General features: G+C 46.4%; 1 protein-coding gene across 7 annotated transcripts in view; it reads left to right on the top strand.

Annotated features, from left to right (window-relative positions):
- PDE4B (phosphodiesterase 4B) overlaps positions 1 to 23,453 on the top strand; it is a 219,593-nt gene that overhangs the window by 129,032 nt on the left and 67,108 nt on the right. Inside the window, exon 1 of one of the 7 annotated variants that reach the window (XM_069788485.1) lies at positions 5,987 to 6,024. The exons of 5 other annotated variants lie outside the window; for them this stretch is intronic. In XM_069788485.1, the coding sequence (XP_069644586.1) occupies positions 6,002 to 6,024 (23 nt within the window). In that variant the 5' untranslated portion in view covers positions 5,987 to 6,001. Of the gene's footprint in view, positions 1 to 5,986; positions 6,025 to 9,089; positions 9,113 to 23,453 lie in introns of those variants that run through there. One more of the 7 variants, XM_069788487.1, reaches the window with a different exon arrangement.

Raw genomic sequence — 23,453 nt, 5'->3', positions numbered from 1 at the left:
GGTCTAAGTCCTTACTTGATGCAACCACCCCATGCTGTGTGGGTCCCATCGACAGATCGGGGTGAGCCCGGGTGGAGGAGCTGCCCTGGTAGCTCAGTAGATGCTAGTCCCTAGCCTGGCTTCGGTGCGTCTCCAGTGAATACCCTTTGATTTAGGTGGCATCCAGGGATGACCAGGAAGCCACATGCCAACTTTCTCGTATGAGTCCAGGTTCTCCTTGAATGGTTTTAGAGGGGAAGGCAGTGGTCTTCATCCTAATGAAGGGGGATGCCATTGGGTGCTCCACTGGCTTGCAAAGGTCTGCTGATTAGCTTCCCTGCTCTTCAACCTCTGAGCATTGCTTCTGCATCTCTGATTTTTATACTTCCCTCATCACCAGCGTGCATAAGCTTGAGAGATTAGTTTTAATTGTGCTACAGAGACCTAAGATAATTTTAGTTTCTTCTACATGATTCCCCCCACTTCCCTGCTATTGCGGCCGCGTCCTGAGACCTTGTTCCGGCCACCACCACGTTTCCACCGCTGATACCCATTCCTCCCAGCATCTCCCCATCGTGTGCTCTGTGGTGGCTTAGGAGATGCTGTCTGGCTCTTCAGACAAGTGCTGTGCAGAGTGGTCCTGTGCCGTACCATGCTCATGCAGCTGGATTTAATGTCTCAGACAAGAAGGGCTGGATGAATTGGGACAATTCCTTGATAAACCGAAGGTGCCGCGAAATGACTACGTGTGGCTTCACAGCATGCAGCAGTAATTCATCGGATCAAGCGGTATCACAGGTTGATTTCTTGCTGAGCTTGTTTTCACGTTTAACAGTTAGGTTGATAGAATTAACACATTTTCATATGCTTTCCTTAAAAAAAAGCTAAAAAAGATAAACTTCTATTGCAGGCTTGCAGTCATTTTCTTTTCCAGAATTTATAGTGAGAGCTACATAAAAAAGCAACAGAACCATACAAGTAATGGGAGGGGGGGAATATATCCTGTTAAATGATTATTAAATCCCTTTATATGCCAAGCAACACTTTTGTTACTTTGGAATTTTATTTTTTCTTCAAAAAAAATGAAACCTCCAGAATTTAGTGAAGAGCTTTAGCGCTTTAATACGCTCGCCATCTGCAGTTTTTAATACCATTTTCATTGTCAATTGTACTGAACAAAAAAATTATTCTCCAAGTAATGGGGAGCATTTGCCGTTGTAAATGCTGAAGCAGCTCTGCTTTGGTGCAGTGCCAGGGGTGCGTGATTGATCGTATCTGTCTGAGCTGTCACCCTGCGAGGAGCAGCAGACCCGCGCAGGCTGGGTGCGGTGCCGCTGTCTCGCAGAGCTCTAATTTCGCTGGCCCATTGACGTCACTGGGAGGTTTCAAACCAGCCCGGTATGTCTAGTAAACTTGCACATAAATGAAATAATGAAAAACCAGAAAGGCTGATTGCTAGCGCAGCAGTCGCGGGCGGATCGGGCTGCTGGGTTTTCTTTGAGCATCAGGGATCCTTCTCTTTTTAAGAATATATTTTTTTAACCTTTTTGTACCTAAAGAATGGCTTTTAAGAAAGCAGCAGCATCATTACAAAATGATTCTAAAGATGCAAATAAGGGCTTTGTGGTAAGAGAGTCACATTTCCGAGAAGTCTCTGCCTGCCGTGTCCTCGGGCCAGTGTCGGACGTGGGCTGTGTGAATATGGATGTGTGAGCTCTCATACCAGAACAATATTGACTTACAGGGATGCATCACTGGTAGCTAATTCACAAGAATAAAAATGAGGTTTCTTCTCTCGGAACACCTTTCCTGTTTCATTCTTTTTTCACACCCTTTATTTAGTTGGTATTTTAATAAAGAAAACTACAATTATAAGAAGCATCGAGGTCATCTGTGATAAATTGAACAAAGGCTATAAAAATGCTGAGAAAGGGGAGGCTGGAAGGGGGGCTGCAGGAGAAGACCTGCTGCTGCTTACCTGCTACACACAGCCTAGTCTGCCCAAAACTGCTTATTATGAATAGTGCCATCATGCAGCATTTTAATAATTTTGCCGGGTGTCTGCAGAAAAGAGCTGTAGTTCCGTGAGGTCTGTGATGCTCCCTCTATGTCAGGTAGATCAGCTGAAATGAAGCATAGCTCATTAGAACATTGCCTTGCTGAGAAATACCGGCACCTCTGCTCAGATGGATGCTCTCTGTTCTTCCGGAGGTAACCAAACAGCTTTTTTTACTGTAGTTCAGACAGTTTAGAATGTAATTTTACAACATTCATAAAAAATAAACATGCTGTCGACATTGTTATATTATGTGGAACGGCATCTTTTTGTGTTCTGCGTTACAAGCTTCAGGATCTTTCTTTTGTATATGGTTGCCCTCAAATTTATGAAGCAAAGATGGCTCACTGTGAACCGGAGGGTGACCAGTGCGTGGTTCGAGACGGCAGCCAGACGCTGACATAAATCTGCCATAATCCAGAGTTTCCCAGGACAGAACCAGTGGAAATAGGAGTTGGATAATGATGACAGGTTTGTGTTTGCAATGTGGGAAGAAAGGTTTTTAATCACACCTTATTTCCTTTAAAAAGTCCTTCTGAGGAATCTCATCTACATGAGGAATAAATACCATTAATTACAAATCTGTGTTACTGAGTGCTGACCAGGAAGTAAGCAATGACAGGACCGCGTATGGGAAAATACTTTGTTTAGTTCTCAGGGTTAAATTTAGGCTGAGCTTTGGACCGGGGGAGCAGAGGGCAGTGCCCAGCATCCGTCCGTCTTGCTCTGGGCGTTGTGTTGGTAAGGGTGCTCCTACGCAGGGTGTGCCTGGCTTTATTCTGTGCAGAAGCAACTTGAGCAGAAGTAACTTGAGGGGAATGTTGCATGGCCCCTGGAATAGCTTTTTCTTTTTTGCCATCAGCAAAGGGGACAAATTGTAGGAGACCGGTTCATTGGTAATGTGGAGCTATTCTCAGGATGGCAGAACTGTAAATCACAAGCTATGGGAGGGTGTGTTTAAAAAAAAAACCACCTCACTTGACTTCTAGAATTCGTTGTATATAACAAAACCCAGGTCAGTAGGAACCCAAAATTTCACTCATTCCTTCTGCAGGATCCAGATTTCAAACCCATTTTTCATTGTGTTGTTCACTGTAACAGCTAACTGCCCAGAGATTGCCTTACATGCCAGTAAGTTTGTAGCTAAAAGAAATCTTTATCCCAGTTATTAACCTCTGTAAAAGAGGTTTATGAAGGAAATCCCAATAAAGCTTTAGAAACAAGAATCTGCATTCCTAAGCCTGCTAAGATACAACAGTGGAAAAAGCCCCAGAACTTCTTAGAAACGCTGAGACCCATTTTTGCATTCCCTGCTGCTGGTGCTGGTGCCGGTGCCGGTGCCACGCCATGGCACAGGGAGCAGCGGCCCGCAAGCTCAGCATCACTGCAGCAATATTCCTGCAGCGAGAGCCCAAAGCAGCCTGGGTCAAGACCCTGCCGTGTGCATGGGCTATAATACTCCTTAGTTATATTGCCACCTATTTTTTAACTGAGTTTCTCACTCTGTTTGCTTTATGACAGCATCTGACTCCCCGGCTGACCGGCTGGGTGCTGCGGGCAGCGGGCAGGCAGGAGCTGCCTGGCTCCCACCTGGGGCTCCTGTGCCTGTCGCCTTTGGGACTACTTAACAGACGAGCGCTAAAATGCTCCAATTAGTGCATGTGTGCTAAGATTTGCTTTCAAAAGACCATCAGTGAGTCAACTGTGAGTGTTTGTCTCAGGGAAAGGCTGATCCCTGACTAACACTGGTCGGGCACTCTTGCCAAGTTTAAAATTAAACCTTTAAAGCACTAGCCTGAAACGGAAAAGAAAGGAGAAGAATCAAACCCAGCAACCTCCAGCCAGCTTCTGTCAGACCATTTGTTATTGCGGGCAGAACATGTTTTCCATAATTTTATTCTTGAAAACAGCTCAATAGTTTTTGCAGGAACTTTCCAGGCAGATTTCATCCTGAGCAAGTCAAGCTTGGCGAGGCTGCCGCATCACCCTGAACACGGGTTTTTGCAATGGGAAGTTTTCAGCAGTTTTTGCTGTGTGTCTCCCTCTGAGGTATTTATACCTACTGTGTGTAAGTGCTAACTCCAAATAAAGTTTAACAGTTAATGTAAGCAGTAACAACAAAAAAATTAAACTAGCTAATTCTATAGTGGTTAACATAATTCTGAAACGATACAAACTCTCAGGATTCCTCTCTTATGATGGAAGACTTCCCTCCCATATTTCCTTTTTCTTTCTGTTTATGTGTTTGCCTGGATTATATATCAGCATGAAACTTGTGTTTGTAATACAAGTGTCAGATGTGGACTTTGGTATTAAGAAGATTCCCTTCAGCCTCCCCCTTTGCTTTCCAGAGAGCTGCTGGACCATGCACAGCATCTGCAACAGAGAGCGGGGGGGCCTCTGCTAAATGCCACATGCTGTGCCCCCAGATTTGCTGTTCAATGTGAAGGGGTGATGCTAAGGTTTTCTTTAGGAGCTAGTCCCTGAAAGCTAGAGGACTTGTGCACCTGACATGTATTCATATGTTTTCTTGGATGAAGGCAATAGGTGTAGGTCTGCTAGTGAAACAGCAGTGAATTGAATTAATCCAAAGGGCCTGATTCCATTATAAAATATTTTTAGAAGCCATGGATAAAACATGATGGGTCGATAATATAAACTACTGGAATGAATGCATCATTTGACGATTTAAATAATACAGTTTTGGGATAGGAATATAGAAAAAGCAGAGGACTGGAAAAAGCAAATACAGTGTGTGTGTTTGTAAAAATGCACAGGTAGTAGTCTAGACAATTGCTTCCACAGGATTAAAATCTGCCATCGTTAAAAGCCTATTAAAAGCAGATTTGCCACATTTAAAGGAGCATATATTGTATTGCCTACACTGGCTCAGAAGCTCTTTTGATTTCAATGGATTGGCCCACTTTCAAAAGCACAAGCATGAGCAAAACACAGCATATGTGATTGGTGGGTTTGTTTATAGAACTAAGAGAATTAGGAGAGGAACTGAATTTGATAGACAGTATATATTTGGCTTTTGGGCGAGCATGAAATACAACTTTGAGTATTCAAGTTGACTCCCATAAGGGGAGAGCTATAATATGCCCAGAAAATGGGCTGTTAGCTAAAGATGTGAGTGGGTGGTCCAGGGAGCATCAGGAAGATCCTTCAAGGACAGGCTGCTTCAGGGAGCCTGTTATTACCTAGCCTGGAGGAATTAGCATCTGCAGAAAAATGAGCAGAACTCTTGTTGGCTAAAGGCTGAAAAAACCTCAAATAAATACATGGTTTCCTGCATGTTAGTCAAAGAGAAGGAGAGGGAGCTGGGAAGGGTGGACAGCAGTGTGGTGGTCCTCTGGGTAGGCTGGCAGGAAAGGCGAAATGAGGATGAACTGAAAGATGCTGAGAATAACACAAGAAATAAGCTGGTAGTCACCGTGCAGCCTGGAAAAGACCGTTTGGCGTAGCAGACTCGGTATCTAGGGCAGCGGCTGACGTATTTCCAAGGAAGTCACAGCAGTTATTAGGAGTTCAGGGTTTAAAGTAGCAAATGAGGCAGATTTAGGACGAGGCAGCAGTGGAGTGTGCCGCGGGGTGACCTGCAGGAGTGGGACGGACAAGGTGCTTCGTGTTGCTGCCCACTGATTCAACCGACTTCGTGATCTCAGAGAACCTTGAACCTAGTTTGAAAACCCCATATGTGTCATTTCAGTGGTTTTTTCGTGTTTTCCACCCTGGCTCCAAGAACACGAGCAAGCTGCTTTACCTGGGAGCTTTTTGGGAAGGAGCTTGTGCCGCAAGTGAGATGAGCGTGGGGGTGCTGGACGTGGGGCAGGCAGAGCCTTTCTCTGGGGGGGACAGAGGAGAGGACGGGGACGCATCCCCGCCGTGATGGGGAGGGACTTGCTCATGCTCGTGAGAACGTGTAAGTGGGAGCCTGCTCAAAAGCAAACGTCGTGCATCTGGATGCTGCTTCCATTAACTCGCTGGTGTGTGATTGCTGCAAAGACAAGTAAAGATTTTCTGTAATTTTGTGTGCTTGTTTGGAGGACGGAATAGGAGTTGTCTTAAGAAACCAACAGAAAATAAAAACAGCTAACATCCTAAGAGGAAAGCCTGAAGAATTAGTGGCTGGCAAAATCTGAAGGTGCAGTTCATGTAAAAAAGATAGAAGCAAGTACCTTGAGGTGGTAGCGTGTTGGTAATGTTTTCTTGTACACTGAGTACCGGACGTTGCTTGGAGATTGAAAAAACAAGTGTTTTCACTTGTAATACATACTAGATAATTTAAAAATGCACAAGGAGAGGGTTTTATTCAGCCAAAAAGTAAACTTTGGGTGTTCCTAATGTTCTTTCCAGTAAATGTGTTGTGAAGGTAAAGGATCCAGGCATACTTAGACACGTGCATAAATACCAGAAGGTGAAAAAATAGAACATGTTTGGAAATGAGGTTGTGAAGTTGGGTGGGGAAAGTCCTGTCTTAGTCCTGTCATACTGTCAGTCTCTTCCATGGCATACGTGGGGACCTGCCCTACAGTTCCCAAAGACTTCTGGTATTCACTGAAAATGGCAAACCAGCCACACGTAGGTGTGGTACCTAAGCACAGACAGCACCTCTATGATGTGATTAAGTATTTATTAGAGGAAACTGTTGGTGTTTCTAGCAGGTCTCTTGGAGGCTAATAGAGTAGTCTAATAGCAGGACATTTCTAATGTTTCATTCGTTATGCATTTTGAATTAAGGTCTATCAAACTGGTACACCATTCCGCTTTAGCTGGTAAGGCACATATATTTTAATCAGATGATCTCTTTCTTTTTGATAAACTGTCTCAGATACCCGTACTTGTTCCCTTATGTTTCTATAAAACCATGCGTGTTTTTCTCTCGAGGTGGCACGTTTTAGTTACTGTGTGTACGAGGGCTATCCTATGCTGGCAGAACGAGAAGGGTATGATAGGAAATTGTTACCTGAAAACCCCTGCAGGCAGTATATGCAGATGCTAATTCTGTCTGATGGAGAGCAGATACCTTCAGGTTTGGTATCTAAAATTCACTGCATTCAAGTAAAATATTTAACAGCTTTTGTTTTTATGATATGACCACATGAATCCTGAAACCCCAAATCTGTTTCATTTAATAGTAAGTCCCTCATGGCTAATTTTGTATGCAGTACACAGAGGAGCATGACTATTCTGGGATATGATCCCAGTAACAGTGGTGAGTCATCAGCCACAGCAACAGTAATGATATGAGGATCTATTTATTACTGCTCTTCTAAGCTGTGAGTTCTTCTAAGCAGTGAGTTCATCTAGAAATTATGTAATTATTCCTCCTGGATGATTTTTCTTATTGGTTTGTAATTACAAAATATTCTCAGAACACTTCTGTATTTTAAAATTAAGTCCTCAGAATGACTTAATGCGAGAAGAACTAAGATTAAATCTTACCTTGTTTATATTCATTTTATTTGACTTTATCAATAATACAGCTTTCTAGATGTTGTTGCACAAACTTCACCTTTTTTTGCAAAACTGTTTAGCGCATCATTCACTGGTTCCTAAGTTTACAAACAAATACTTGGGGTAGAATCATCTGGTCTTGGAAACGGGTAGGAGGGGAAATTCCACGTAGGAGTCCGTGGCTCATTGTTTCTTGCGTGGGAGAAGGGCTGAATCTGTAGCTGTTGGAGGAGTTGTCCTCATCTTCCCCGAACTACCGGCTCTCCCCGGAGAGGGATGAGGAGATCCAAAAGCTTTTAGGGAGCGTGTGCTGCCACTCAAGTCCTCCCCCAGTTGGTACTTGTTTTCATAAACAGCCTTCCTTGCCAAGTGCTGGTCTGTGCGTGTTTACCCCAAAAAAAAGCAGCACCGCTACTCTGCAAAAGTGAGAGGCAGGTTGTTGGCAAGAACTTTTTCCTAAAAAAAAGGAAAGTGGGTGTTAAGCCCTCTCAGAGGCCCCTGGCACGACCTGGGTGTCGTGGGAGCCTGGCACGGAGAGCGCGGGGATGCTGCTGGCCCCAGACGCAGCCCTTGGACCTGGACTGGAGCTCTTGGGCAGCATTCCCAGCCTGGTGCACCCCTTTCTAGCAGTGTGCGAATGCTGATTTGTCTTGCTGTTTTACACCAACTTGCACCCTGCTTCTACAGTTCCTTTTTAGATATATGCAGTATTTGTTTCCGTGTTCTGCATTGCCAGAAATCATGGGGGAACCCTGTACCTATTCTAGAAGGTGACCTCCTTAAGGTCTCAGTTCATCAAAGCATTGCTGTGCCTAGATGTTCCCATATCCTGGGTGCAGGATACCCTGGTTTACCCTTTCAGATGGCTCCTTCATCTCCTACCTGCACATGCCAACACGGCTGTATTGAATTTCTAGGGACTGTACAGACAGGGCTACGCTTACCTCCACAAAGACGTGATTCAGCAGTGCCTCAGACATCATCACTTAACCAGCAGAGGAAATCATCACGAAAAATATATTAAGAATTAAAATTTCAGGTATTTTTTTCAGACTAATCCTTCTCCGCTAGCTGTGGGTCTGCTGTACTCATCTCTGCATGGGCCAGCTCACCCCGATGACTTCAGCAGCTCAGGAGGGCTGCTGAGTCCTCCTGGTGCCACACGTCATGATGCTCTCCACCCCTCAGCACCAAGGACTCTGAAGTCCTTCCCTGGTGGCACTCTTGGGGAACATATCTGGAATTGTTAACAAGCATCAAGAGAACAGCTATCCATAGTTTTCTGGACAAGAGGAGCCACTTGCCATCTACTGGAACTGGACCTATTTCTACAGAATACCTGGCTTGTTTCTGGTCACATCAGCCAGAGCCTGTTAGCAATGACTTTAGGGGAAAGGAAACCAAGACATCAGAATTCACTTGGGTAACGTTCTGATTCCCTGCCGTGTTTCTAAGCCTGAATCCTTGTGCTTCACTTGCGGCTCTTGAGCACCAGGGAAATTGCCCTGATGTTGTCATACGTTGATGCATAGGGTACAGCATCAGAGTCAAAAGATCTCAATCCCTGCACTGTTCGTCATATTCCCACCACTGTTTCTGCCCACCTGAAATGTTGAGGTACGCTTGTTTATTTGTAGGTAGGTGACAAGTTTGTCCATGGAAAGTTGCCTATTTTTTTTGTCTTTGCTTAGAGCTGAAAAGAGAAAAAAAAAGCCTTCTGATAGACTTCAAAGCAGCCCATGTTCTTGTTGGTACCTATGGGAACAGAAGACGCTTTCATGTTTGTCCCCAGTTGAAATCCTGTTGTGAGCTGAGCCACAGCATATCCAAGAAGTTCATTTTGGTGTGTAGACAGGGACCTTCCCAACCAAAATTTTACTGGCGGTTTTGTCACCCACCGGAGCAGATCCGGGGCATTTTGGCATAATCTGACCAGAGACAAGACGGAGCATGAAGCAGTTTCCCTGTAGAGTTGGTGTATTTGGTACTGAATATATTCGGCAGTGATTCAAAGGCTGCAGATTAAAAAAACAAAGAAATAAACGTGTTGTATCTTGCCACAAGTGTTGTGGGGAGCTGCAGGCAGCAGGTCTGCTGGGTGCCAACAGGGCACCAAGTCAATGAGCCTGCAGAATTTGGCCCCAAAATTCCCCATTCACGCAACGGCAGAAGGAGCCGTAATGCAGCTCTCTGCTAATGAGAGAAACCTGCTCTCCCTTCAGCCGTTGCCTAATAATTTCCCAGATGTTTGCAATTTTCATATAAACATATAATAAAATAATTAATCTCAGAGAAGTACGGCTGCAGCCCTCGGTGGGTGTCTGGGGAAGTCACTTTCATTCCGCCGCCCATTCCACTCCGCTGCTGGTGCAGGCGATGGAGCTGGCGTCGGCTGCGCTGGCACTACGGCACATAAGGGTGGCAGGTCCTCCGCCGTGATGCTTAACGGGAACGTGCGCCTGCTCCTTGGTATCCAGAAAAGCTTAAAGCGGGGGAATACGGGTCTGTTAAACTGCAGTGTGTGCATTGCCGAATTGCTTGCTCCTGAGAGGCTCGACTCTTTGGGTTTTCTGAGGAGTTAGATAAATATTTCTTAGATTTAATCTCTATTTAGAAAGAGAAAAAAAGTGATGTCCTTCTATTTATAATCTATTCCTTAGACCTGTACTATAAACTCAACACGGCCTGAGTATTTCAGAAGTTGTACAAAGGGCAAGCTAGCAAGGCTCTTGAAAAGCTCTAAAACACATTTTATTGTTCAGTTATCTTTTGTAAGTCTATTATTTTTACCTTGATCATATATAATTTTGTTTTAATCTCTATTATATGCTGTATTTTGACATTTCTGTTAAATTTTCATCACTTCCTTAACATAGGAATGGATGTTTAAAGATGGTTTAGCAATTAGTTTGGAAGGAGAAGTTAATTAAAAATACGAAGGCAGTGGTGAAATGGGTCTGTCTGTCTTAGGTACATCATTCCCAGTTCTAATGGGTGTTTCTAATTAGACAACTTCTTTTTTTTTTCCAGTTCAAGTAAACGTAGTAGATTTCTGTCTTAAAGCATTCAATGTGGTGCCCTATATGACATGGTGAGGTGTAAGCTGGAGGTATGGATTGCAAGAAGAGCTGTAAGGTGGATAAGTAATGAGCTGCAGGGGAAATGCAGTGAAATTGGTGGTACGGCAAGGACAGCTCGTAGGCTGGAGGAAATTAGCAACGGGGTTTCTCAGGGATAAATCCTATGTCTTCTCTTCTGAAGTATTTTCATTGCTAGGTTTGTGTTGATTCCATCTTTTGATCTTCTGTACACCCACTGTTGCACGTTGTGGTACAGCACTGGAAGGATTGCCTGGCCTTGGTGAAGTTCAGCAGTACGGAGTGTAAGGTCACGTATGTAGGGATTAATGAGAAAAGCTTCAGCTATACGCTGAAAACTCATTAGCTGAAAACAGCTGAGGAGGAGAGTCAACGTGCTGATATGGGGGGATAACTGCAAGCCGTGAGCCCAGCGAGGGGCTGTGGTCCCGCTGAGATGCTGGTGATGAGACCTCGCGATGGAGCAATGCCCGCTGGTGTGCGGCACCCCGGGGCATCTCTGCTGGAACGGCTGGGCAGGTGTGCTCAAAATTTGAAGAAACCAAGTACTCGGGAGAAAACTTGGTAAGCTTATGGAGGAGATTGTCTGGTGTAGAGCCTGCGGTAGCGGAGGACTGGACACAGGGACCCACAAAGTTTCTTCCAGATTTCTGGACCTGCCGTGTAATTGCTCCCATGCTATTATGTGGGACAGGCTATTGGCTTTGGGTGGGAGTGATTTAAATACTGGGTGAGGTGAACTTCCCACTGAAGTGCTGCAGTCTGTCCCAGTCCCGATGGTCTCAGAGTTCCCGGCTCTTGGTCTTTTGGGAGCCATCCCAGCTGCAAGCCCCTTACCCAACGTATGGAGTCCAGCCGCGGGATCAATGGCTCGGTGTCACCTGCTCGCCTGTGACCCTGCAGTGGGCCAGCTCAGCTCAATAAACCCATGGAAAACTTGCATTGCTTTGCCTCGGGTGAGCGTTGTCCCAGATGGAAGCAGTGTGGGGGGAGCAGGGCCAGCCCCGGGTGGGCTGAGCCCTGGAGAAGCTTTACCGTAAAAGCACCCAGGGAAAGATATTGAAGCCAGCTGGAGGAAGTGCAGTCAGGGATTTCTTATAAATCATCTCTACTTCTACTAAAGCAAGAATCCCCGCACATGTCAACAGTTCCTGACTCCGGCGAAAGCGCCGGGGGCGTTGAAGCTGGATGACATCATGAGGAAAAGGAAAGAATTCACGTGGAGGGTGACGCCAGCAAACTAAATTCCCGGTTTTGCCAGCTGAGTTGTGCCTTACAAAGCAGAGCAGAGAAAGGCTAAGCACCCAGAGACGTTCAATACATGTCTTTCTTACTTGTGACCTGAGTCCAGTTTTGGGACCGAGAGCCTGTCTGTCTCCTAAACAAACGTTAACCCTTTCTGATACTGAGGAGCAGAAAAAAGTGGTTGGTTCTGCATGCTGTCCCCATCAAGGGCCAGTGAGTGTGAAGTGGGGACCACAGCTTGCCTTAATAGAGTGGCTTGGGTCAGCAGATCCACAAGAAGAAGCTGCGTCCTGCCTGGTTGCGAAGAACCACTGTGTGGACGCGTACGGACTGCACAGCATTTGGAAGGACGCCCACCACTCATAGCAGGCACAAACTAGTCCCCCTCTTGCAAGAAGCAAGACAGAGAGGATGCCCCACAGGTCCAGGGAGCCTTGCGCTTGGCTGTCCCCGTGTCACCAAGCCGCTCTGGCACGTGCCTCTCCACCTCCCATAGGGCCACTTGGCTGCAGAGCTCCGATGTCCAGCCAAGAGAAGAAAGGCAGGGTTAGGAACTTCTTCATTACACGTTGTCTGCTCCCGAAGTTACAGATCTCTTGAGATCAACGTGCTTCTTGATGCTGTCTCAGTGAGGATACTGACTTCTGGTTTGAGTCCTGGTGTTGGGCCAAACTGCCAAGTCTCTCACGACCGCCTTGGTAGGGCCATCGAGCTCCCAGTGTTGTACGACACTGTAACTCTGGGGAGGGTGAGTCCGCCTGGTTGCAGCGTGATTTCATCGATTTGCAGTTAGAGATGCTTATGAGAATAGAGATTTACTGGAGGAAAGTGGCAGCGAAGGAGATGCTGTGGCTGTATCTAGCCAAGTAGAGTGCATAAAAGGGCTTTCTTGAAAATCTAGAGAATAAATATTAGCTGAAGGAACAGACATCGATGAGTAAAGTTTTGAAGTGGGTATATATTGAATGTCCTAGATTCACTCAAATCACAAAAGGCTGACTACATGTTTTTTCATCTATAAAGACTGTAAATTGTTTGGAGTGGAGTCTGGAAGAACAAGCTGACCCCCTTTTGCTTTACTGCAATAAAATTACGTAGTGTTTTAAAAACCATTTTATTAAACTCCACACTTACTGCTGCTTTCCCAGACCAGTTTTATCTCCGGTAGAGCAAGCCCAGCTAATGAAGTCAGCTGATGACTGATGCAATGTTATATATTTATTTCAGATTAAATGCGTTAAGAAGTGGATTCTGGCAAAAAAAAAAAATCCATTCTCAGAAGGAAACACAGAAAATTGCCAAAGCTCTAGCAAAAGTATTGCCTTCAATCAGTTCTGGCATGTCAGTACAACAGTATGTGGAAGTATAAATAGCGTGCTGCTAATGTACGTTAGTCGTGTCACTTAATGCATGGCTGGAAGGTGCTGGGGCTGTAGCAGTATACACGCAGACGAGTTTCTAAATATCGACCAGCCCCCTCCCATAACGCTTTGCTTTCCTTGTCAGCACTCCCGTGCATCTGTAAATAAACTCTGCAATTATATCTTCTTCAGAAGAGGTGTAATTCTGCAGCTCTGGTGCTGTGGCGCTGAGTCCAAGTGAGCAAGCGAGCTCCGGTGCCAGTGAGCCAAGGCCACAGCACGGCTCCTGCGAGCTCGCAGCTGGGGGCCGAGCAGCAGCCGAGATTTCCAGCCCAAACTCTCCATCTCTTTGCTTCTCTGAGCTTAAGTCATGAACTTACCAGTCGCACATTTTAATGCAATTTAATATCTTTTACGTGGCTGCATTTTCTCTTCTGTTATTAAAAAAGAAAAGGAAAAGCTCCCATGGGCATGAATGAGGATTTATGTAATAGGTTGCAATGGCTCCATCAAAGCCATTGTGCTCTATCTTGTGAATATCTATTTAATCAGTGGTTTTAAAAAAAGACCTTATTTGTGCTAAGTGATTTTTCTTTCTTAGACTCTGGCAAGAATTTCATACTCCTGTGAAGACAGAGCGCAGCCAGTCCAGCTACTCTAGGCTTGAATGCTGCTATTGAACCGCCTTTATGCTGGAAAGAGGTTCAAGTACTAAAGACGCTATTCAGATGATTATGGAGCTGCTACAAGAGTCTAGAAGGAGCATTGCTAGGATGTTACTTCCGTGACAAAGTACTGGGGTTTATTAGCTAATCTATTAAATTCAAGTCAACAAGCAGCTTAGTTATGCTCGCTCACATTTTCTACATCACAAATTTGCTTGAGAAGCCACATCCTTCCAAGGGTCACCACTGTAATTTAGGAGTTAGGCCAACTTTTGATGTCTTGAAGGCACCCAGAAGGTTTCAGCCCCTGCTCCCAGAGAGAGCTCTGCTCCGTCAGCCCTCGCAAGAGTTGCCCTTGCCATGCAGGTTAAGAGCAGTTAAGGCAGCTTGACGTGGTCCCTGCCACCAGCAAGCCACTGGGCCAGTGCGTGGGAGAGTCACAGTGGGGATGAGATCCACCAACGTGTCCGTGGTTGTGTTCTCAGGCTGTCTCAACGGTCGGTGGCTTTTTGCTTCCACTCAAGGAAGTGAAAAGGGATGGGAATTAATTCTGGCTTTGTTTACTGAGACTAGTGGAGCCTGTGGGCATAAATTTAGACAGAATTTGGTTTCCGTGTGTGGCTGGTTAACAGCATGCACACAAAAAAGGTTGCGTTGTTAGAGTAGGTCACAGTGAACATTTCTTACAATCGTAAAGTAAAAAGCCGTAATGAATAAGATGTGTTCCTACCAGTAATAAATCTTTGCACTTGAGCAGGGTGACTTCTACATGGCTTCTCAGCCTGGCACATGCCATTTTCCTCTCCGCTCTGCTATTGAGTATGCTGAGCAGTCTCCCTTGCCCAATTAAAGCAGTACCTTGGCAGAAAGCGAAAATCACAAACCATTTTGGGCTGACTCTGCTAAGCACAAAAGGGCTTGACATTAGGGTTTTGTTCCCTGGTTGCATCTCATGCCACCCAGCTATCTTGTTTGCTCTTCACATGACTTGCCATCAGGCCCTTGATATCTGCGTGGCATTTTATATTCCCCTTGGTCAGATGTTTTGCCGGGTGACGCCAGGTTATTAATATAGCGTGTCACATTTATTCTGGCTGAGCAGTATAAAGGGAATACCCGTTGTTTGTCTCCCACCCTGGGTCTGTAATCTTGATCTTTTCCAGACGCTCCCGGCGGCTGGCAGACAGATAGCACGCAGTCCTGCTCGCTCCGGGACTGATTGGTTTCTTGGCCATCATCCAGTTCCAAGTACATCAACATATTTGCAGAAAGGTTTCCTAACCTGAAAACTCAGAGCTGGCCCGATCTCTTACATGAAGGAAGGAAGGAGTCGGATTTCTGCTGGAGTTCAGCAAAAGCACAGAGAGCAAGGGGCAAAGTTTCAGGCACTGCATCTCGGCTTGGGCTGGAGAAGGCAGATGCCTGAGCTGGGCTGGAAGGCTGTGGGCTGGTGCTAAGTCTCCTTCCAGTCTCCTGCTGGGGTTTAATCTGAGCTTGAACAGGCTAATTTTAATCCATCTTTCCAACTTAAATGATATGGCTAGCAGCGATCTAGCACGTGCAGCTTTTCTGCAAGCAGACGAAGGGTTAAACACCCCCATTCGGTGCTGAGCTGCAGGAAGAACGCTCAGGTCTACACCTTATAGAATTATTGATCTGAAAAGCGGTATCGAGCACGTACCGCTGGGCTCAGCCCTCGCAGGAGGTGTTGGGCTGCGCCGGGGTGTTTGCTCCGTGCCCTGGCATCGCTGGGGCCTGGGCTGCGTGCGCGGTGCCAGACCCACTGCTGCCTGCCCTGCCTCCCTGGGGCTTTCAGCAGCTCCTCACTAGTTTCAGGTGTTTACACTCAGGTGTTTCATCAGTGAAATCAAACATTTCTTTCTCCCCCTTGGAATAACGCATCTGTGCATACTGTCTTCGGGTTTTGCATCACTGAATGTTTTCGCACAGTTCGTCGATATTTTTTAAAAGGATCCATTTTGGACGTTGATTACCTCTGCCTGCTTGTTCTTCATTAGCTCAGTACAAACCTTTATCAATACAATAAAATACTCAGGATGTCTAAATCCTATTAGCTCAGGAATGAAAGTTTTACTATGATGACGTCAGTCTTAAACTGCAATCAGGTATAATGATTTTGTGCCGTGCCTATACATTTATGCTTATTCACACTGAAAACTTCACCTTCTGCGTTTTTAAATGGTAATCCATTGTAGCAAGTACTCTGCTAATATTTCTTCCTAACCTCCAAGTGTTTGTGGGCTGTAGTGCTGCATTGTTTGCTATTACTGGACTTGATGACTTAGAGCTGCATTTAATATAATTCATAGTTTGGGGCTGCAATGTATTTTGCTCTGTGCTCCCACGTCTCTATTTCTTTTGAACAGTGCAGCTTTATGATTTGTAGTAAGTGACTCCAAAATAGTGATTCCAACAAGTGATTTTCAACATGAAACAGAGCTTCTAAGGGATCACTAATTAAGGAAGATCAAAATGAGCCCTGAAGCAGGTCTTGGGAAGATTTGCAGGTCTAGAGAAAATAACAGTGTTATTAAATGATATTTTGGGTGCCAACAGTGCACTATCTGCTTTCACATCAGAGAAATAAATCCTTCCCAAGAGGTTTTTAGGAACGCAGCACAGAGGAGTTGTTTAAGATGCAGCGCGTGAGGAGGCCGTGTAGGAGGCTGGCAGGAGCTTTTCTGAAGGGCTTTGTGGCAAGACGATGATCTGAGGTAGGTCTCGAGCAAGGAGATAATTTGGCAATAAGAAGACGCAGACTGTTGCAAGCACAGACATGCTGTAGAGGAGTCACAAGATGGTTGTGAAACTGCGTGTAGAGGAAGTGGCAAGCCGGGAGTTTCAGCTGCGCGATGGGAGCCGGGAAGGGAGCAGAGATTCCTGCGCTGTCTCGGTGAGAGCGGGAGAACTGGGATGAGAACCACGTCGATCTGGGCACCCGCAGAGGGGCTGGCCTGTGGAGACACACACCCCGGTTTGGAAGACTTGTTTTGGATGGAGAACCAAGCTGTAAGGATGCTAGAAAGGTTAAAGGAAAAAAAAAACCAAACCAAACAGATAATGGATATTATATGTAATGGGTAATAACGTTTGCCTCCTTCCGAAAGTGTTCTGCGGTCAATAACTGGCAGGCCTGCAAGGACCGACATCCTGAGCTCTGCCACACCTGGAAAATCTGGGGCCTTGTTTTTACTGTATGAGCTCACCATTTGGCATACACTACATGAAATATGCTGCAAAACTTTTGCCCTGCCTGGCTTTTTGGGCCCATAGTCACTCCTGCAGGAGGTTTTGTTCTTGCTGCCCACCATTTCTGTCTTCTTTGCTCTTCCTGCCCACCATTTCTGTCTTCTCTCCATGTCGTAGAAGGTTTTCCTTCTGCTAAATTGAGTTTGCTGCCCAGAATTATTAAAGCTCATTTCAGAGCATGTGATTTAGTAGCAGAAAATAAAAACCTGTGTTTTAAATTCACCCTCTTTTTCTCCCTTTTGTTTTCAAACAGCCTGAGGAGGAAGGGAGGGAGTGCGGGCAGGCAGAGCATGTCACTGCTGGCCACTGCCAAGGCTGCGCTCGGGTGTCCCTTCCAGCTCGCTGTCGTTAGTAAAAATGCAAATGTATGGAAATACTGTATTGTGCACGTCAGCAGATGGCACGCTTTGTATTTACTGCCTCTGCCTGGGCACGTGCTGAGCTATGGGGGTTATCTAGAGCTACAGTAACGGCGTCGGTGGCAGAGGCGATGCTGGAGGTGTCTCATTTGGGATGGTGCAACGTGCTTTTGTCGCCAGCCCCTTGCTTGTGTCTCGCTTGTGCCTGCTGTGCTGGCCGGGCTTCGGCTTAGCGCAAGAGAGAAGGGCTTCGGTAGGCGGCTTTCTGCCTTCCCTGTGCGGCGCTGGGGAGGCAGGAGGGGGGCAAGGAGACCCCAAACCTGGCAGCTCGTCCCTGTGACATCCCCCCAAATAAGCATGCTTCTAGAGAGTGGATGGATGTTCAGTGGGATACGGCTCATCCGTGGTGACTCACAGACGCCGATGGGGAAACGTGGTCACCGCAGGAATCGACTGCCTCCGAGTGAGCCGGGACCCGGCTTCCCTCCCGGGTCCATCAGGGGCAAAGCCCGAGTGCCAGTTGTGGGATGAGGCTCCGTCCCGCAATGTTGTAGTCAATTGTGCTATTAATCCCACCAGTAACAACATCAAGTTGGTGTTTACCCCCATCACTCCTACAGGAAAGCTGTTCAGTGATCTGTCTGCTCTCGAGGCAAAAATTTTTCCTCTGATTTCCAGCCTCAATTAATTCCTGTCCGTTTTACACCCACTTGTTCTTGTGCCAGCATTGTCCTTTAGCTTGAAGATCTCATCTCCTCTGCTGGCCTTTGCCCCCGGTACATGTATGGAAGCAGGGCATCATCCCTCAGCGGGCGTTTCGGCAGGATGAACGAGCTGAGCCCCTCTGGCCTTACCGTCAAGACCCTGACATGTTAATGGCAATAAACCAAACGAGCAGCGAGAAGCGCAGTGATGGCTGCGGCTGTGGTTGACCAGAACGAGTAAGGAGCTCCAATTTAAAATCGTACCTGTGAGCCATTTCTCTGCATTTGCTTAGCTTCAGTGACGACAAATACCGTGATTGCCAGTGAAGTACTTATAGCAAATATTCAGTTGAAGCTGTATTAGCCACAGGGTACTGGTATCGTTCGTTATTGTGGTACCCTGGAAGAGGGTGCTGTTTCCGACCATCCGTTCCGTACATGTGCCAAACCACTTAGACAGAGTAAACATGAGACTTTCTGCCAAAGGGCCAGGTTTTTCCATCCTTAATATTTTGTCCTCAAATAGTACCAGTTGGCAGATGCTTGTGATTTGGAGGAGGCTACTTTTGCATTAAGCTTCTGCTGGACCTGAAATGATCAATAAGAGCTATAAAAAAGATTGCCCTTGAAATCATGTCAGTATACTTTGCCATTTGCTATGTACAGTGTCTTTTCCTATTGATATAAAAGATGAAGAGTACAGACATTTGAAAGATGTAAAGCAAGTAAAATTTCGCTGAAATGTGCCCAGCTGGATTAATTATTTTGGGGAGGGTCGAGTCTCTGAAGGATTTAATAATCTGAATACCATCTTAGGACATTTCATTGTCTTTTTGCTGGCAGGGAACAGATACCAATTATGGAGATAAATCCAAAAAACAGGTCAAATAATTATTTTATGAATCAAGTGAAAAGGCTTGGTGCATTTCTCAGTGCAGCACCTTTCCACACATCCACTGTTGGACTTCTGGGTGTTGTAGATGGGCTGAGGGTAGTTTCAAACATGAGTGCAGAAAACCTGTAAAACTTCTGACTCAAAGGCTGTCTGTCCTCCCAGTTCAGAATAGCCAGGTAAAATGGAAAAATTTGTGGTCTCTGTAACTTGTTAAAAATTACTGTCATTTTATTCCTGTCTCCAGTCTGTTTAACAGCAGAACAGCTATTTGATTTGTAGCTGATGCCTTTGTGCAGCCTGTTGCAGCCGGACGAAGTTACGGCAGAGCAAAGTGGCTCGTTGTGAGCTTGCTGGCCTGTTTGAAAAGGCAAAAGTGCCTTTTGGAGTCCTGCCAGGCAATCCTCTTTTTAAGGTCAGGATGAAATAAACCATGACTCTGGCCGGCAGCCTCCTGATGCTCCAGTTCCGTACAGATACGGCAACACTTTCCTATGTACTGGAAGCAGAGGTCGTTTGCTGTACGGGACCCTTGAGACTTGTGCGGCTGGCTTGCGTTTGCCATTAGTGCATGATATGCTTTGGGAAGAGTGTTAAGAGCGGGTTACACTTAATAGGTATATGAGATACTTTCAGAGGCATTAATAAAAGATGCAATATATGACTGTAATTCCCCTTTTGTTACCAGTAGTACCCTGGTGGGGAAAAGGCGAGACTGGACCCCATGTACCCACTTGCTGGGTGGAATTACCCACCCCAAGCTGGCTCTGGGGAGGGAGCGGGGCTTAGCCGTAGGCAGAAATGCTGTAAGGTGTCCTGGACCCCCACCAGAAGGCACCGGGCTCAGCTGCAGCCCTGTACTGGGGTCCCCATTCCACGAGGCAGGCCGCCACGGGCAGCCTCCTCCACGGGAGCCAACACCCCTGTCCTGCCTATTGGCAAAAAGTGTCTGCAAAATGTTACTTATGATGCTTAGATGCAGCTGTAAAAGCTGAACTGACACTGAACAGAGCATAACAGCCAGGCCAGACTGGGATAAATACTGTCCCATAACTTGATTGTAAACATCTGTGCCGCAGAACAGCACCGTTTCGCAGAGCAGGTGATGCCAAAATCCGGTGAGTGTCTGCTGAGGAGCACCGTGCTGTCCCCGTGCCACCTGTACCACTGGCCACGGGCGTGCGACTGCCTGTCCAGCACCTTTCCAGCAGGGAAAAGGTGGCAATTGTCCCTTTGGGGACAACCGGCCGGGTCCTTCAGCAGACCAAAAGCACAGCCCACGTGCTGGAGCAGAATTGGTCCTGATGAGCTGTGAGCAGGGTGGAGGGTGCTGGGCAGAAACACCCGCAAGGCGAGGAGAAGAGCTGTGGAAGTGCTGCACAGGGAGGGTAAGACCTCGTTAATACCTCGGCTTGGGCAGCAGCAGTAGGGAAGAAAAGCAGCTGCTCTGTCGGTTGCTAGCTAGAATATTTTCAGGAGGAAAAAGCCCTTAGGAAGCGGCATTGCTGGCTGTGCTAAGAGTGATCACGCTCACACCCGTCTGCATTTACAAGCTCTGGAAGTGAAAATAGGGAGGGTGTCTGCTGTGTTTGACTGCCTTGCATTTTCCAGAGATTAATGGCAGTGAACCATAGTAAGATGATAAAATAGCCCAGGATGTACATTCAGAAAAATAACAACTGGTTTATAGAATTCAGGATTTCTTCTTTGGGGGACTTAAATAACCACATGATGTTAGCTTGTTACAGGATAACGTCAAGCTACTTATCTGTAGTAAACATGAAAAGGATTAGAATTTTGGAACCCTCCGTGCTAGAAGAAAATCCAAACTCATTTTTACCTCTCTCCTGTACTTTTCCAACCATCTCCTGGTGACCGTTCAGGCACAGTGCGAGGCTGCAGCCAGCTCGGCGCAGCGCTGCGTGCCGTCCTTAGGCATGCACGGTGGCTCCGCAGCGCGGTGGCTTTCACCAGTGCCGGTGAGTGAATGGCCATGGGGAGAAATAACAGCTCAGGGACCTGATGTGCAAGATGCTGAGAGTTTCAGGCAGTAATTGCTGCAGACACTGAACAAGCAAGTAGCACAATGGCTTCTTTGTAGCGAATAGGGCTTTAAAAAACTAAATGAGCGCTTTGTAACATCCCTTAAAACCCGACAGTGCTCGTGCTGAGCTGGTAGCTGAACTCACGTTTGCTGCCGTACAAACCATGAGCCTCGCTAGGGTACTGCTGACGAGTTATGCTGGAAAGCTGTAAGGGCTCTGGCTGCGTATATTCATTTTTATCTTTGTGCTACGCTGAAGAGGGACCAGGGTTGCAAAGGGAACGCCACCAGCTCTCGGGTCTGCCTTGGGCTCCGGGTGGTGGAATCGGGCAAACTGCAATTCAAAGCAGTTTGTAAACACAAGGCAAGTGAATTCCTGGCCCCATCCTCCGCGACAGCAGACAGGCCGCGGGTCGTGGCAGGGGGCTCTGGTTATTCTGCCTCTGTTGTACCCATTGAACAAGAGAGCTGCTAGAAGAGTGAACTTCTGTATTCAGAGATAACAAAGTCAAATAAACATACATTTTTGCTTTGTGATACACGCAGAGGCTTAATAACATGTTTAGCAGCAGATGACAGTTTACATTATAAACACTTAAGTAAGTGCTGCTGGATTTTCTGTGCCAGGCAGCTGTGATACACGGTGCTGGGGGGGGAGTGACTGCAAGGAGTTCGGTGGCTGTATTTCAGGAGGCATGTGTGTTTAGGCTCTGGAGATAAACAAGAGTTAGGAGCCACGAGGGACAAACCTGACAGAGGGATTCGGACACTTTTGAGAGGCCCCTGAGTGCAACAAGATTTTCCCCTTGGTGGGAGGAGCTCAGGAGGGGAAATAAAGGACTAATACCCACGGCGTGGAGAGTGGTCAGCCTCATGGAGCCTTGTGCCGGTGCTAGGGCATCCGCATCGGCTGTCGGTGTGCTCAGCTCCGGCATGCCCGCTGCGTGTCCGGTCCTGTTTCATTAAGTGCTGATGGTTTCAAGCACGGACTCTTCCGCGTGAAAGATTATTTAGAAAAAACAGCAAGCTGTTCTGATAATGGGAAACAGGTGCACAAAATTAGATAGCAGTGAGAAGCAGTTGTGCCTGTACAGATCTGAAGGTGTAAGAAACAGCATTTTTCATTGCTAATGGTGTTAAAAATCCAGCTGAATGTCTTGGTGAGAAACAGGGCTCTAATGATTATGAGAGGATCTTTATAATTAGCAGAGTCTGCCCAAACTTCCTGAAATACTTTATTTTGGAAACGTATTTGGTACCATAGTAAAGATGGTACTGCAGTTAGAAGATCAGGAGTAATGCCCTCAGGAATGAGTCTGGGAAGGCAAAGCAGATGGTAAGCCCTCTTGTAGAGTCAGTGCTGTCATCCTCAGGAAAAGTGTAAATTCGTAACATAAACAAAAAATACACAAGCCTGCCTGGTTTGATAGACTTAAATGTGTCTATCTTTGTGGTTTATATTGCAGATCTAGAAACAAACTGTGGGGCTGTGTAGCTCTCATGGTAACCATGTGACTTGCAATGATTATTCAAATGACACTGAATTACATCAAAATCATGGCACAATCCTATTTCTCAGGTTTTATGCCAAATCTTACCACATTCCAAGACTGCTGGTGGGCAATGCTAATCCAGGGACAATGTGTTCCCGACGCTGCCTCTTCCTTACTGCTACCCCACCAAAAAGTTTTGTGCCAAGACCCCCTCGCAGAGGTAGATCAAAGAGCTCAAAAGCCTGAATTGTTGAAGAAGTTGGAGGCAGCATCTTCTGTCGGGACACCTTGGCAGCTGCCGTGTTTTCATGCGAGGGTCATGCTGTGCTGTGAGAAGGAGCAGGGCTGGTTTAGGATTGATTTAGGACTGGTTTGATGGGAACAGGTCCTCATGCACACGACAGGGAGCTGGCCCTGTCACTGGGTGAGGGCAAGGACGGCTGGAGGGCGATGGGGAGTCCTGCAGCAGGGATCCCTTGGCGTGCAGAGGCTTGGTTGGACTTCCCCCTGTGATAAAGGACTGCAGTAGTTTTTAATGTAGAGAAATTGTAGTCATCACTGTAAAACTGCAGAATTTGGACAGATGGGGGTTGCTTTTATTCATTTTCTTTGTTTTGCAGAATGACTCATGAAACCTCATTGCATTTTACAGTTGAGCGTGATTTCTCCTGGCTTGCCATTGCGTATTTCCTCTGTTCGTTACCGTGTTACAATCGCATCTTTCCACGGGTCCAAAGCAAGTGCCCCCTGAGCTGCTTGGCAGAGCCAGCTACAGCTAACTCCTGCCACCTGCTGTCTCCTTCTTTGCTCTTCACTTTATTAGGATC

The sequence above is a fragment of the Haliaeetus albicilla genome, chromosome 8 (genome assembly GCF_947461875.1).
Source record: "Haliaeetus albicilla chromosome 8, bHalAlb1.1, whole genome shotgun sequence".
In the NCBI taxonomy this organism is placed as follows: Eukaryota; Metazoa; Chordata; class Aves; order Accipitriformes; family Accipitridae; genus Haliaeetus; species Haliaeetus albicilla.
This window is presented reverse-complemented; position numbering and strand designations above follow the sequence as displayed.